Raw genomic sequence first — 16,161 nt, 5'->3', positions numbered from 1 at the left:
GAATGCCAAGCAACTGAACCTTCATGACCAGCCTCCCACATGGAACTCTGTCAAAGGCCTTACTAAAGTCCATGTAGACATCATTCACTGTCCTTCCTTCATCAAGGTGAAGGGACTGGGTCTGTATCAGGGTTACATGTAAAGCCATTTGGTCTGTATCAGGGTTACAGGTGAACAGACTGTGTCTGTATCAGGACTAGAGGTGAAGGGATTGAGCCTGTATCAGGGTTATAGGTCATAGTCATAGAGCAGTATGCCCCATCTATTCCTTGCCAAACTGTTACGCAGCTAGTCCCATTTACCCCCCACCTGGACCATATCCCTCCATACTCCTCGTATCCATGTACTTATCCAAACTTCTCTTAGGTGTTGGAATTGAACCTGCATCTACTTCCACTGGCAGTTCAAACCAGGCTCACACCACCCTCTGAGTAAAGAAATCCCCTTCGCATTGCTTTTAAACATTTCACCTTAACCTATGACCTCTCATTCTAGACTTGTCCAAAATCAGTGAGGAGAAAAAGCCTGTTTGCACTTACACTTTCAATACCCCTCATAATTTTGTATACCTCTACCAAATCTCCTCTCATTCTCCTATGCTCCAGGGAATAAAGTCATAACCTATTCAACCTTTCCCTGTAACTTGGGTCCTCAGGTCCCAGTGACATCCTTGTAAAAATTTCTCTGTATTCTTTCAAATGTATTTGCATCTTTCCTGTAGGTAGGTGACCAGAATTGCACACAATACTCTAAGTTAGGCCTCCACAATGTTTCATACAACTTCAACATAACATCCCAACTCCTGTACACAATATTCTAATTTATGAAAGTCAATGTGCTCTTTTTACAACCCTTTGTGCAGTTTCTGTCTACCTGTGATGCCACTTAAAAGGAACCAATGTACAGTATCTGTATTCCCAGATTCCTCTGTCCCACCACACTCCTCAGTGCCTTACCAGTCAATGTAAGTCCTACCTTGGTTTGTCCTCCCAAAATGCAACAACTTACACTTATTTGCATTAAAATTTTCAGCCTATTCTTCCAGCTGATCCCACTTCCTTCCCCGACATCTCATCCACAAGTTTGCTGACCCATTTTACATTATCATCCACATTGACAAGGTTGACAAACAACAGACTCACCACTGATCCATATAGACAACATCCACTGCCCTTCCTTCATCAACATGAAAGGAATAGTCTGCATCAGGGTGACAGGTGAACTGACTGGGTCTGTATCAGGATCACAGGTGAAGGAACTGGGTCTGTATCAGGACTATAGGTGAAGGAACTGGGTCTGTATCAGGATTATAGGTAAAGGGACTGGGTCTGTATCAGGATTACAAGTGAAGGGACTGGGTCTGTATCAGGATTATAGGTGAAGGAACTGGGTCTGTATCAGGATTACAGGGGAAAGACAGGAACTGTCTCAGTATTACAGGTAAAGGAAATGGGTCTGTATCAGGACTGTGGGTGAAGGGACTGGGTCTGTATCAGGATTACAAGTAAACTAACTGTGTCTGCACCAGGATTACAGGTGAACTGACTGGGTCTGTAACAGTATTACAGGTGAAGAGACTGGGTCTGCATCAGGATTACAGGTGACGGAACTGGATCTGTAACAGGATTACAGATGAAGAGACTGGGTCTGCATCAGAATTACAAGTGATCTAACTGGGTCTGTATCAGGATTATAGGTGAACTGACTGGATCTGTATCAGGACTACAGGTGAAAAGACTAGGTCTGTATCAGGATTACAGGTGAAGGGCTGGCTCTGTACGAGGTTTACAAGTGAACTAACGGTCTGTATCAGGAATACAGGTGAACTGACTGGATCTGTATCAGGAATACAGATGAAAAGACTAGGTCTGTATGAGGACTACAGGTGAAACGACTAGGTCTGTATCAGTATTACAGGTGAATTGACTGAGTCTGCATCAGAATTACAGGTGAAGGGGCTGGCTCTGTACGAGGTTTACAAGTGAACTAACTTGGTCTGTATCAGGATTATAAGTGAACTGACTGAGTCTGTATCAGGATTATAGATGAAGTGACTGGATCTGTATCAGGATACAGGTGAACAGACTGGTTCTGTAACAGGTTTACAGGTGAAAGGACTGGGTCTGCATCAGAATTACAAGAGATTGACTGGGTCTCTATAAAGATTACAGGTGAATTGAGTGGGTCTGTAATGGAGTTACAGCTGAAGGGACTGTATCTGAATCAGTGTTACAGTTGAGCTGTCTGTATCAGGATGACAGGTGAACAGACAGGACACTACTCTATGACAATTCTCTCTTTTGCTCTGTTATACAGGTTCACAGACACTCCACGAGAAGGCTCCCCTGGTGCGCTCCATTCTCCTGGCCGGACCACCAGGGGTGGGCAAGAAGATGCTGGTGCACTGCATCTGCACTGAAACCGGTGCCAACCTGTTTGACCTCTCCGCTAAGAACATCGCTGGCAAATACCCCGGCAAAGCAGGGCTGCAGATGATGCTTCATATGGTCCTCAAGGTGGGAGGGGCTCACCCCAGTGAAGGGGGAAGGAAAGTGTGGGAAAGGGAGTGGAAGAGGTGGTGGGAGGTAGGGGTGGAGAGGGAGGAAGGGGAGGAGAAAAGGTGGGAGCAGAGCAGAAGGGAAGGTAGAACCTGGTGAAAAGGACGTAAGATAGTGAGGGTAAGGAAGGTGGTGGGGAGAGGTTGGTGTGCTGTCACATTTAATGTTGATAAAACAGAATGGGTGGGCCACTCAGCCTGATAGCTCCTCCACTTCCAGCTGAGAACATTCCCTGTGAAGTATCAGACTGGGCCAGGAAAACTTCCAGAGCTTGGAGGGACAGAGACAACCACAACCTGAGGGGAAATGGATCTGACCAGAGGGTAACAGGACAGGATAGGAATGTGTGCAGTTCCAAAAGAAAACTCAGCGTCAGTCACTGCCCCACAGGAGAAGTGGGATTGTACCGGAGAAGGAACATAGATTCACATGAGCGACAGAGATTCACTTATGGGGCCATATCAGAAAGGGGACATGAATTCACAGAGGGGACAGGGATTCACCAGGACTTCACTGAGAGTGCAGACACTCCTGTGGGGATAAACTGGAGGAGCCAGGATTGTTGTCTGTGTAGGGAAATGGGGCTGAGGGAGAGGGTCCCTGGGCCACTTTAAATGGTGGGGGTAAGGGGCTGACCCGGTGCCAGGTGTGTGTGTGTGCGCATGCGCTGACTGGGATAGCATATCTATAACAGGCTGAATGACCAGCTACTGTGCTCTGGCCCCAGCAGGTGGCGAAGCTGCTGCAACCTTCAGTCCTGTGGATTGATGATGCAGAGAAAACGTTCCTCAAGAAAGTGAGCAAAGAGGCGAGGGCGGTAAGTCCAACAGGCCCATAGCAGCCTCCTTTTCTCCCTCTCTGTCCATCCTTCTGCTCCTCCCCACCTTCTCTCTCTCCTCCTCTCCTTCCTCCGTCTGTCCCTCCTTCCCCTCCTCCCCACCCAAACCCCCTCTCTCTTCCACCACTCCCACTCACCCTCCCTCACCCTCTTTCTCTCTCTCCACACTCTCATTACTCCCCTCTCCCTGCCACTACTCCCCACCATCTCACTACATCCCTCACTCCTCTCCATCCCCACCTACCCTCTCCTCCCCTCCATTTGTCACTCACCTCCTCCCTCACCCACCATTCCTACCCTGCCTTTAACCACCCCTCCTCTTTCCCTCCCACTTCACCCTTTCTACTTTTCCTCTTCCTCCTCCCCTCCATCCCTTTCCCTCCCACTCTCCCTCTCCCTTGTTACCTTCAGACCACTGACCTAACCCCTTGTAGCTGTCCAGCATCCCCATCAGCCACTGCCAGGTCAGGGGTCCAGGTGTCCTGGGAATGAGTCGGGAAGTGTGGTTCCTGGGATGGGTGACAGTGGAAACACAACATTTTCCTCCACACACATATAACCAGACCCGGGAGGGCAGAGGGGTCCATCGCTGCACCTCTCAAACTGTGGATTCAGATGGAGGAACTGCAGAGGCTGGGCAGGGTGCTGGGGGGTGGCTGAGAGCAGGAAAACCAGTGCTGGGGGTGGGGGGGGGGGGGTAAAGACCAGTTAGAAGCAGAGCTGAATGGCCTCCTCCTGCTCCATCATTCCCGGTCATACCAAGACCACATGATCACCCATTGCTGTGGAAAGGGACCTCTTCACAATCCCACCACTATGTTCCTGGGGAGTGGTCTCCCATGCCACCCCCTGTCCCTTTAGAAGGGAACCCCCCCCCCACCCTACCTTCTCTACAACCCCAACATCCAGTCACAAATGGAGGGCACTTCTCCCCACCCTCACCTCAGGCCCTGTAGGAGGGTACCTCTTCATCTTGTACCTATGGGAGGCAACATCCCCACCTGCACCCTCCCACCCCTGTCCCTGTTCTTCACCAATCCCCCACCACAGCCCTCACTCACATCTCTCCACCATCCCGTACATTCTCATTCTCTCTCTCCATTCGGCACCAGTACTGAACCAGAGAGGGACTTGCATCACTGAGAGAGGCTGAGGTGACAGAGGAACTTGCAGGAGATTCTCACAATTGGGCTGGGAACATTCTCACTGGGGATGGGCTGGCGAGTTGGGACAGAGAATGATGTGGGAGTGATCGGAGACTGTAGGAAGCACATCTGGCCAAATTCGATACAGAGAGGAGCTGGGAAGGATGACACAAAACAGTGACTGCATGTCATTGGACAGCAGCAGGTGGGACTGACCGGGGAACAGGGACACTCCAACAGCTCCTATGGCTATGGTCACATAGGTGGAAGGAGCTGGCAGAGCATCAGTAGGGGTGGAAACCATGGAGGAGATGAGGACCAAGAGGCAGCGAGTGCAGGGAACATCCAGCTCACACAGTGGATAAATCTGCAGGCTCGGGCAGCCTGGATCCCAATATACAAAACAGAGTTCAACGGTGACAGTGTGGTGGTAGGGTGATTACAGTGTAGGGAGAAGAGCCAACTGTGAGACTGTTGTTCAGGTGTGTGGACATTCTGAAAACATTAAACATGGAACAGTACACCACAAGAATAGGCCCTAACAAAGGTAGTAACTGATTTAGTAAGAAATGCCCATCTAAACTAATCCATTCCACGCACACAATGTCCACATCCGTCCATTCCTGCACATTCCTGCCTATATAACAGCCTCCTAAACACCTCTGTCATATCTGCCCCCACCATGACTCCTGGCAGAGAATTCCAAAAACTTACCCCACACATCTCTCACCTCAAACAGAGGCCCTCTAGTATTTCAACCCTAGGTAAAAGACACTGGTAGTCTTCTGTATCCCTGCCTCTCATAATTTTATAAACCTCTATCAAGCCTCCCCTCTGCCTAATGCTGCTCTAGAGTAAACAGCCCAAATTTCTCCAACCTCTCCTTATAGCTCATGCTCCCTAATCCAGGCAGCTTCTCCAAAGCTCAACACACTTCCTGTAACAGGGTGGCTAGTCAGAAACGTGCAATAGGTGAGCATTACAGTAATTGGAGGGGGCAATGAGTGGACAGAGACAGGTTGAGTGGGTAGGACAAATGACCCATGTTCAGCCCCACTGACACTGTGAAGGGTGGGTCCCTGAATAGTTCTGGGGATAGGGGTTTTTACTCTGAGGCAGAAGAAGGCAGGAGATTCCTGGGGCAAAGGCTGAGGGGTGGGGAGAGACTTCCCACACGCAGGACGGACGAATGGAACTTGCCACAGGGCAGGTCAGAGTGCTGGAGGGAAGGTGCAGAAGGTAGTCAGAGAAGGGTAAGAGGATTAACAGGGTGGAAGGCTGGTGACAAAGGGAGAGTGTATGGTGAAGTGTCACTAGGAGCGGAAGGTGGTGGGTGTGAGTGTGGTAGAACATATGCCAGTGATATTAAACCTGGGTGAGTGGTGTCTGAGGTAGTGTCCCTATGTATGGGAGGTGGTGGGGTTGGTGTGTATAAGGGTTGGTTAACAGGGAGGGTACAGGGTGTGGGGTGGTATCTGTAAGTGGCTGGTGCTGGAGGGGGGAGTATTGGCAGTGGGTGGGAGCCTGTCAGAGCCCACAGTGACCCCCACCTCTGGGGAACAGCTGGAGCCAAAGCGCCTGCGGAAGGAGCTGCCAAAGCTGCTGAAACGGATCGGGACAGTGGACAGACTGCTTCTGATCGGGACCACATCGCGACCCTTCGACGCTGATCCCCGGCCCTTCTTCCGGGTGTACGAGCACATCATCCCCATACCCCGCCCGGACTACTCGTCCCGGATCCGTGAGTGCCCCCCACGGGAGGCTGGAAGGGGGAAGGCCAGGGGAAGGCGTGGGATAGGAAAGAGTTGGCGAGATGAGGAATTAGGGGAGAGGAACGGGATTAGAGGAGGGGTGGGGTGGGGAAGGGGGAATGAGTAGGAGGGTGAGGGGATGGGGTGTGCTGTGGGGTGGGACAATGTGGGGTCCTCCTCCTCACTCCTTCCACCCTCCCTATGACCCCCCGCCCCCATTACAAAACAGAGCTCCTCACCACCTCCCACCCTAAGTCTGGGAAGTGGGTGTTATAGACACCATGGTTGGTTGCTGTCACCCGGCTGGCTGATGTGGGCGGACCAGGATCCTACAGCGTGCCCTGGGTGGCGCTGGGTGCTGGGCTAGGCAGGGGCAGAAACATGCTCCGACAGTGGTCTGTGAGGATGGGCTTTATATGGTGTCTGTGGCAACGTGATCTGACTGGGCAGGGGCGGTGTCTGTTGGGAGAGCAGGGTCCATGGGTGGCGATGCACATGTAGGGTGGGGTCTGTAGCGAGGGAGGGGGACTTGCTCTGACAGGGGAGGGAGGGAATGGGAGATCTGAAGAATGTGGGGAGGGGTTTTTCAGGTGTGAACATCTGGGAAGCCGTGCTCTGTGAGAGAACTATGCTCTGACTGTCTGCCGCTTCCCCTTCCCCACCCTCACCCCCCATGGCAGTGATCTGGAAGAAGCTGGTGGAACAGCAGGGAGTGGCAGTGAGCAGCTCCCTGGAGCTCGGCTCACTGGCCCGGATTTCCGACGGTTACACCCCAGGACAGTTGGTCCAGGCAGTGCAGACCGTGCTGAATGAGCAACGACTGTGGCCACACACACCCACACCCCTGACTGCGTACAGCTTCATCCGCACCCTCAGCAGCATCACTCCTATCTACGTAGACGAGGAAGAAGCCTTCAGGGTATGGAGGGGGCGTGGAATGTAAGGGAAGTGGTGGATGGGGGACGGGTATAGAGCAGAGGGGAGAAAGGAGGGTGGTGGAGGACAGGGAGGGATTAGGTGCAAGGGGGATGGAGTGAGAGTAGGTGGGAGAAAAAGAGGGAGGAGAGAGAGAGCGGGAGGGAGGGAGAGAGGGAGGAGGGAGATAGAGAGGAGGGAGGTGGTAAGAGGGTGAGTGGGAGGAGAAATAGTCAGATGGAAGGAGAGGAGGAAGCAGGGTGATTGGAGAGAAATACAAAGGAGATGGAGAAATAGGTGAGTGATAGAGATGTTGGAGAGATGGTGGGACTAATGCAGGAGGAAGAAGAGTTCTGGAAAGATATTATTTCTCTCTCCTATCGCCCCTCTCTCTCTATCTCTATCTATCTCTCTCTGATCCCCTCCCTCTCATTCCCTCTCTCTTTTGCTCTTTCATCCCCTCTTTCCCTCACTCTCCCCCTCTGTCTCATCCCCCTCCCTCACTCTCATCCCCTTACCTTCAACCTCCCCCCTCTCTCTCATCCCCTCTCTCGCTCTCATCCCTTCTCTTGCTCTCATCCCCGTTCCCTCACTCTCTCTCCCTCTCCCCACCATGCTCTCCATCACTAATGCTGTGTCCCTGCTCCCCTAGAACTGGTTTGCTAAGACCCCCCTGATGAAGGCAATTCTGAAGATCCGTCGGGAGAAGCAGAGATCTGAGCAGGAGGCAGCAGAGAAGGAGGAGAAGAAGAGGAGATGAGGGACCTTGGAGCCAGTGTCCCCACTGCCCTGGGATAACACAGATTCTGAAATAAAGAGATTGATTTTACAGAGTTACTAAGTGACGAAGCACAGCAACAGGCCCTTCAGCCCATCATGATCATGCTGACCATTGGAAACCCCAGTCCTTCCTGCTGATTCCAGTGTGGTCTCAAACACTGTGGGAGTCCCTGCCTCCCCACCCCTTCACCACCTCAGGGAATGTGGTCCAGGTCCCACCCCCTTGGGGGAGAAAGCTCTTACCCCAACCCTAAACTGATGTCCTCTGGTTTTAGAAACCTCTGCCATGGGAACAGTTTCCCAATTTCTACTCTATCTATGCTCCTTATGATTTTTTACACCTTAGTCAGATTCCCCCTCAGCCTCCTCTGCTCCAAGGAAAACAGACCATGCTTCTCTACCCTCAACCATATCCTTCCTGTTGTATGCTGACCACGTGTACTTTGAGTACTATAACAGCTCTGCTCAGATTACCAATGAATCAGTAGTAATATGTTCTTTGCAAATTGCCAAAGGATCAATAACAATCTGCTCTGTCCAGATCACCAATGGATCAATAATAATCTGCTCTACCTGTATTACCTATGGATCAATAATAATCTACTCTTCCCAGATTACCAATGGATCAATCAATAACAATTTGCTCTGCCCAGATTACCAATTGACCAAGATAATCCTGTACCTATGTTCATCCAATTCACTGTTAACACCATCAAAGTCTGTGTAATCTGCAATTTTATTGATTACACCCCTTGCCTTCATATCCACATTCTTTGTGGAATGGAAACAGGAGCAGGAGAATCATAAAACACAAGAGATTCTGAAGATGTCGGAAGTATAAAGCAACACACAGCAGCATCTATGGAGAGATATAAAGAGTTAACATTTTGGGCTGAGACCCTTCATCAGGTCTGTCAAATGTTTGCACACCTCCGCCTCTGGCAACCTATCCCAGGCACCCACCATTAAATAAAAACTGGGCCCACATATCTCCTTTAAACTTTCCCTACCTCCTTTCTCCTTAAATGTCTTGTGTCTGACATTCCTACCCTGAGAAAAAAAAGCTCAAGACTATCTATCCTGTCTGTGCCTTTCATAATCTTATAAACCTCTATCAGATCTCCCCTCAAACATCCAGAGAAAACAACCCCCCAAGTTTGTCCAACCCCTCCAACCCAGGCAATATCCTGCAGATGGAGTTTAATCTGGGCAAATATGAGATGTTGTATTTTGGGATGCCAAATGAAAGGAGAAAGTATAGAATTAATATAGATGCCTTAATAGCATTGAAGTACAGAGAAGTCTTGGGGTCCATAGTTCACTAGAAGTGGGTATGGAGTTAAAGAGGCATACAGCAGGCTTACCTTCATTGGTGAAGGTGCTGAGTATAAATGAAATGCTGCAGTTTGTCAGTCTGCACTGGGGGTATTGTATACAATTTTGGTTGCCCCATTGTAGAAAAGATGTGGAGAGGGTGTTAAAGAGGTTTCCCAGGACGCTGCCTGGATTAGAGGGTATGAACTGCAAATAGTTGAACAAACTTGAGTTGCTCTCCCTCAAGTGTCAGAGGGTGAAGGAAGGCCTGATAGAGTTTATAGGAAAGGCACAAATAGAGCAGGCAGTCTTTTTCTAAGGGTAGAAATGTCAAACACCAAAGGATATGCTTTTAAGGTTCAAGTTAGGAAGTTTAAAGGGGAGGTGAGGGGCATGGTTTTTTACACAAAATGGTAGGTGTCTGGAATTGATTACCGAAGTAGCAATAGAAGCAGGCAGTTTGCTGGAATTTAAGCCGCTTTTAGATAGACAATAAATTATTAAGGGAATGGATGACACACAGGAGGAGAATAACATTTGCCATCAAGATCAGTACAAAATCATGGGCTGAATGGCCTGTCCAGTGCTGTATTGTTTTATGTTCTATCCTAGTAAACCACTTTGTACCCTCTCCACATTCTCCATATCCTCCCTGTAATGGGATGACCAGAGCTGCAGATAACGCTCCATGTGTGACTGAACCCAAAGTTTTATGCAGCTGCAATAACTTCCTGATTTACACATGGTGCTCTGACCAACACTGTATGCCCTCTTTACCACTTTTAGGGTCTATGGACTTGGACCCCCAAAATCCCTCTGTATATTAATGTTGTTAAAGGTCATACTGTATACTTAAAAGGTTGTATTGTATTCTGTAAACTATATACTTTCCCTTATATTTGATCTCCCAAAATGTAACACCTCACATTTATCTGGACTAAACTGTATAGTAAATGGACTCTTTGCATTTGATCTTCCAAAGGGCAATACTTTACATTTGGCCGGGTTAATCTCCATCTGCTATTTCTCCACCCATAATTGCAAACTGATCTACATCCTACTGTTCCTTTAATTTCCTTCTGCGCCATCCACAACATCACTAGTCTTTGTATCATCTGTGAATTTACTAACTCACCCACCCACATTTTCATCCAGGCCATATATCACATACAGGAGAGGTTCCAGTACAGATCACTTGTCACAGATCTCCAGCTGGAGTAAATCCCATTAGCTACTACCTTCTATATTCTATGAGCAAGCCATTTCTGAATCCAAACAGCCAAGTCACCATAGATCCCATGCATCTTAATGTTTTGGATGCAAAGTTTAATTCAGGTAAGGGTGATGTGTTATATTTTGGAAAGACAAACCAGGGTACGAGTTAATGGCAGTGCCCTGGTAGAAAGACTTTGAAGTACATGGATCCCTGAAAGTGGTGTTGCATATAATTAGGATGGTGAAGAAAGCATTGAATCAGGAGTTGTGATGTTACGTTGCAGTTGTACAATGATTTATGTTATAGTTGGTGAGGACGGACTTGAAATATTGTGTTCCATTTTGATCGCCCTGCTATTGGAAAGATGCCTTTAAGCTGGAAAGAGCGCAGAGGAGATTTATGTTGTGGGGACTCGAGGAACTGAGTTATGGAGAGAATCTGAACAGGTTGGGACTTTTTTTCATTTGACTGAGGCGTGATAATACAGAGGATTATAAAATCTTGAGGGGCATAGATACAGTGGACATGCACAGCCTTTTCCTCAACATTGTGGAATCAAGGACTAAAGGGCACAGGTTTCAAGTGAGAGGGAAGAGATTAAATAGAAACCTGAGGGCAACTTTTTCATTTGAGGCACACACAAGAGGGAAATCAGGAGAACTAAGAGAAGGCATCAAGTTACTCTGGCAGACATGGTGAAGGATTTTTATAGATACATTAATAGCAAAAGGGTAGCTTGATCCACTTGAAGATCAGCATGGTCATCTATGCATGGAACCAAAAGAGATCTCAAACGGATTTTTTGCATCTGTATTTACTCGTGAGTTGGACACAGTGTATAGAGAACTGAGGCAAAACAGGGATGAGTTCATGGACCATATCCAGATTACAGAAGAGAAGGTGCTTGCTGTCTTGAGGCAAATTAAGATGAATAAATCTTCAGGGCTTCACAGGGTGTCACCTTGGACCTTGTGTGAGTCTAGCGCAGAAATTGCAGGGCCCCTGGTAGATATATTTAAAGTGTCCTTAACCACAGGACTGGAAGATAGCACATGCTCCACAGTTCAAGAAAGGCTCTCAGAATACTTCAGATTATAGGCCACAGAGCCTGACATGAGTAGTGGGTAAATTATTGGAAGGTACTTTAACGGACAGGATATAAGAGTTGGATAGACATTAAGGATAGTCAACACAGCTCTGTGCATGGTAGGTCATTTCTGACCAACTTTAGAGTTGTTCAAGGAGGTTACCAGGAATGTTGATGAAGGAAAGGCAGTGGGCATTGTCTACGTTGACTTTAGCAAGGCCTTCCTCTGACAAGGTCCCGCATGGAAGGCTGGTCACTTGGTGTTGAGGATGTAGTAACAAATTGGATTCAACATTGGTCCAGTAATCTAGATAACATCTAGTGGTCAAAATGCATTAGTTTCAAAGTAAATATGGAAAATAATATGTCGCCTGCGGGTTGAGATTGTAAATTGGAGAAAGGCAAATTTTAATAGTATCAGAAAGATCTGGCAAGTGTGGATTTGGGCAGGCTGTTTTCTGTCAAAGCTGCACTTGGTAAGTTGGAGACCTTCAGAAGTGAAATTTTTAAAGTACAAAGCTTGTACCTGTGCCTGTCAGAATAAAAGATACAGATAACAAGTGTAGGGAAACTTGGTTTTCAATAGATATTGAAGCCCTAGTTAAGAGAAAAAAGGAGCAGCTTAGCAGGTATAGGCAGGTAGGAATAAATGAGGTGCTTATGGAGTATTGGAAATGGAAGAGAACACTTAAGAAATCAGGAGGGCTAAAGAAGGCATAGGGTTGCCCTAGTAGACAAGGTAAAGGAGAATCCTAAGGGATTCTACAGATATGTTAAGAGCAAAAGGATTGCAAGGGACAAAATTCGTCCTCTGGAAGATCAGAATGATAATCTATGCATGGAGCCAAAAGAGATCGGGGAGATGTTGAATGGATTGTTTGTATCCATATTTACTCAGGCGATGGACACAGAGTCAATCAAAGTGATGCAAAGCAGCAGTGAGGTCATGGACACTACACAGATTACAGAGGAGGAGGTGTTTGCTGTCTTGAGACAAATTAGGGTGGATAAATCCCCAGGGCCTGACAAGGTGTTCCCTTAGCGCCTGTGGGAGGCAAGTGCAGAAATTGCAGGGACCCTAACAGAGATATTTAAATCATCCTTTGTGACAGGAGATGCACCAAAGGATTGGAGAATAGCCAATGTTGTTCTGCCATTTAAGAAAGGCCTTAATAATAAACCAGGAAATTATAGGTGAGCCTGACATCAGAAGTTAGAGAATTATTGGAAGGTATTCTAAGGAACCAGATATATGAGTTATCGAATAGACAAGAACTGATTAGAGATAGTCAGCATGGTTTTGTGCATGGTAGGTCATGTCTAACCAATATTATAGTATTTTGAAGAAGTTACCAGGAAAGTTAATGAAGGCAAGACAATGGATGTTGGCGTCATGGACTTCAGTAAGGTATTTGACAAGGTCCCACAAGTGGGGCTGGTCAAGAAGGTTCATTCGCTCAGCATTCCAAATGATGTAGTAAATCGAATTAAACATTGGCTTTGTGGGAGAAACCAAAGAGTGGTAGTAGATGGCTGCCTCTGATTGGAGGCTTGTGACTCGTGGAGTGCCACAGGGATCAGTGCTAGTTCTGTTGTTGTTTGTCATCTATATCAATGATCTGGATGATAATGTGGTCAACTGGATCAGCAAATATGCAGATAACACCAAAGCTGGGGGTGTAATGGACTGCACAGAAGATTATCCGCTTGCAGTGGGATCTGGACCAGCTGGAAAAATGGGCTGAAGAATGACAAATGAAAATTAATGTAGACAAGTGTGAGGTATTGGACTTCAGTAGGACCAAACAGGGTAGGTCTTACACAGTGAAAGGCAGGGCACTGAGGAGTCTGGTAGAGAAAAGGAATCTGGGAATACAGATCCATAATTCATTGAATGTGGTGGCACAAGTAGATAGGGTCGTAAAGGAAGCTTATGGTATAAGGAGATGCGATGTTATGTCGAAATTGTATAAGACATTGATGAGGCTGAATTTGGAGTTTTGTGTATAGTTTTTGTCACCTATCAGGTGTAAATAAGTTTGAAAGAGCGCAGAGAAATTTTACAAGGATGGTGCCAGGACTGGAGGTGGAGGACCTGAGTTATAAGTAATGATTGAATAGGTTGCAAAGTAGAAGATTGAGGGAAGATTTGAGAGAGTTATATAAAATTATGAGTATAGATAGGGTAAATTCAAGCAGACATTTTTCACTGAGGTTTAATGCAACTACATCTAGAGGTCATGGGTTAAGGGTGAAAGGTGAAAAGTTTTAAGTGAAACATGAGGAAAAACTTCTTCACTCAGAGGGTTGTGAGAGTGTGGAATGAGCTGCCAGTACAAATGGTGCATGCAAGCTTGATTTCAAAGTTTAAGACAAGTTTAGATAGGTACATGGATGGCAGGGGTATGGAGAGCTATGGTCCAGGTTGAGTAGGCAGTTTAAATAGTTCTGCATGGACTAGGTGGGCTGAAGGGCCTGTTTCTGTGCTATAGTTTTCTATGACTCTAGTGAGAGAAGCCAGAGAGTGGTAGTAGATGGTTGCCTCTCTGACTGGATGCCTGTGATTAGTGATGTGCCACAAGGATTTGTGTTGGGTCCACTGTTATTTGTGTTCTATAAAATAACTTGGATGATAATGTGGTAAACTGGATCAGCAGACTTGTGGATGACACAATGATTGGGGGTGGAGTATCAAAACTTGCAGCTTGATCTGAACCAGCTGGAAAAATGGCAGATGAAATTTAACGCAGACGCCTGTGAGGTGTTGTAGTTTGGGAGGACAACTCAGGGTAAGACTTAAATAGTGAACAGTGAGGCGCTGAGGAGTGCGGTACAATAAAGGGATTTGGGAATTCAAATCCATTATTGCTTGAAAGTGGCATCACAAGTAGATAGGGTCGTAAAGAGAGCTTTAGTTTCATTGGTCTTCAAACATCTGTGTATTGAGCACAGGAGATTGGATGTTAGAAACAGAAACCCTATAACACAGTACAGGCCCTTTGGCCCACAAAAGTGTGCCGAACATATCCCTACCTAAGAAAGTACTAGGGTTACCCAATGCCCTCTATTTTTCTAAGCTCCATGTACCTATCCAAACTCTCTTAGGGTCTCTTAAAACCTCCACCACCGTTGCTGGCAGCCCATTCCACGCACTCACCAATCTCTGCGTAAAAAACTTACCCGACATCTCCTCTGTCCCTACTCCCAAGCACCTTCAACCTGTGCCCTCTTGTGGCAACCATTTCTGCCCTGGGAAAAAGCCTCTGACTATCCACACAATCAATGCTCTCATCATCTTATACACCTCTAATAAGGACACACAGTTATGTTGAAGTTGAATAAGACATTGGTAAGGTCAAATTTGGAGTACTATGTACAATTCTTCAGGCAGATTGAGAGTACCGAGAAAAAAATAAAAGGATATAGCCAGGACTTGAGGACCTGACCTAGATAGGGTAAAAGCAAGCAGGCTTTTTACATCTGAGGTTATTTGAAACTTGAACTAGCAAGTGAAAAATGAAACATTTAAGAGGGACAAGGGGGAGCTTCTTCATTCAGAGGGCAGTGCAAATGTGGAATGAGCTGCCAGTGGAAGAAGTGGATGCAGTTTTGACTGCAACATTTAAGAGAAGTTTGGATAAGAACATGGATGGGAGGTGTATGGAGGACTATGGGACTAGGCAGAATAACAGTTTGGCATGGACTAAATGGGCCAAAGGGCTTGTTTCTGTGTTGTAGTGTTCTATATCAAGTAGTACTCTATTTTAGAAGCATTTGGATGTGTACATGGATAGGAAAGGTTTTGGGGAATATGGACCATATGCAGGCAAATAGGACTAGCTCAAGTAGGCAACTTGTTTGTCATGGATGAGTCGGCCAAAGGACCTGCTTCCATGCCGTATAACCGTGACTTGGTGGACCTGTCTGCTAACTCTGAGCGACTGGAACACTTAGATCCCTCTTGCAATTTCTCCCCACATATACAATAATCTGCCTGGTTCCTGTCACTGAAAGGCATGAGGTTACACTTCCTAACATTATATTGTGTGTCCTTATCATAATGCATTCTATCTAGTTTTGTATCATCAGTAAACTTGGGGCCTTACACACTGTTCCCTCCAGGTCATTAATGCAAACTAAACTGTAAACCAAGGATTGAACTCTGGCAGCACACACAAAATGCTGGTGGAATGCAGCAGGCGAGGCAGCATCATAGGGAGAAGCACTGTCGACGTTTCAGGCCGAGACCCTTCGTCAGGACAAGACTGAACTCTGGGTTGGAGTCCACTGGGCTCCCCAACCTTAAGAAAGTGACCCTGCCAGCAAGATCCCAGAAGCAATAACTGTCAAAGTCCACAGGAAGATCTCAATAGCCAAGTCTGAAGACAGCAGTTGCAACACAGGGCTTTTTGGAGAACTGTTTGGTGATCATTCCTCTCACTGGCGCCTTCGCACCTACTCTCCCCAACCACCCATTCCACCTCGACCCAGACCCGTCACCACCCAGCACCTCATTGACCCCACTCCTCACAGTTACGTTGTACCCCTTCCATGGCG

At 47.1% G+C, this 16,161-nt stretch overlaps 2 protein-coding genes across 3 annotated transcripts in view; one reads left to right on the top strand and one right to left on the bottom strand.

Moving 5' to 3' along the window:
* Window positions 1–7,984, top strand: part of LOC132405393 (dynein regulatory complex protein 11-like) — a 62,749-nt gene extending 54,765 nt beyond the window's left edge. Inside the window, exons 16-20 of the mRNA XM_059990189.1 lie at window positions 2,317–2,516; window positions 3,289–3,375; window positions 6,105–6,282; window positions 6,973–7,211; window positions 7,860–7,984. Coding sequence (XP_059846172.1) covers window positions 2,317–2,516; window positions 3,289–3,375; window positions 6,105–6,282; window positions 6,973–7,211; window positions 7,860–7,967 — 812 coding nt within the window. The 3' untranslated portion in view covers window positions 7,968–7,984. The remainder of the gene's footprint in view (window positions 1–2,316; window positions 2,517–3,288; window positions 3,376–6,104; window positions 6,283–6,972; window positions 7,212–7,859) is intronic.
* LOC132398709 (potassium voltage-gated channel subfamily H member 2-like) overlaps window positions 1–16,161 on the bottom strand; it is a 197,862-nt gene that overhangs the window by 169,056 nt on the left and 12,645 nt on the right. The gene's annotated exons all lie outside the window — the stretch shown is intronic.

The sequence above is a fragment of the Hypanus sabinus genome, chromosome 1 (assembly GCF_030144855.1).
Source record: "Hypanus sabinus isolate sHypSab1 chromosome 1, sHypSab1.hap1, whole genome shotgun sequence".
In the NCBI taxonomy this organism is placed as follows: Eukaryota; Metazoa; Chordata; class Chondrichthyes; order Myliobatiformes; family Dasyatidae; genus Hypanus; species Hypanus sabinus.
This window is presented reverse-complemented; position numbering and strand designations above follow the sequence as displayed.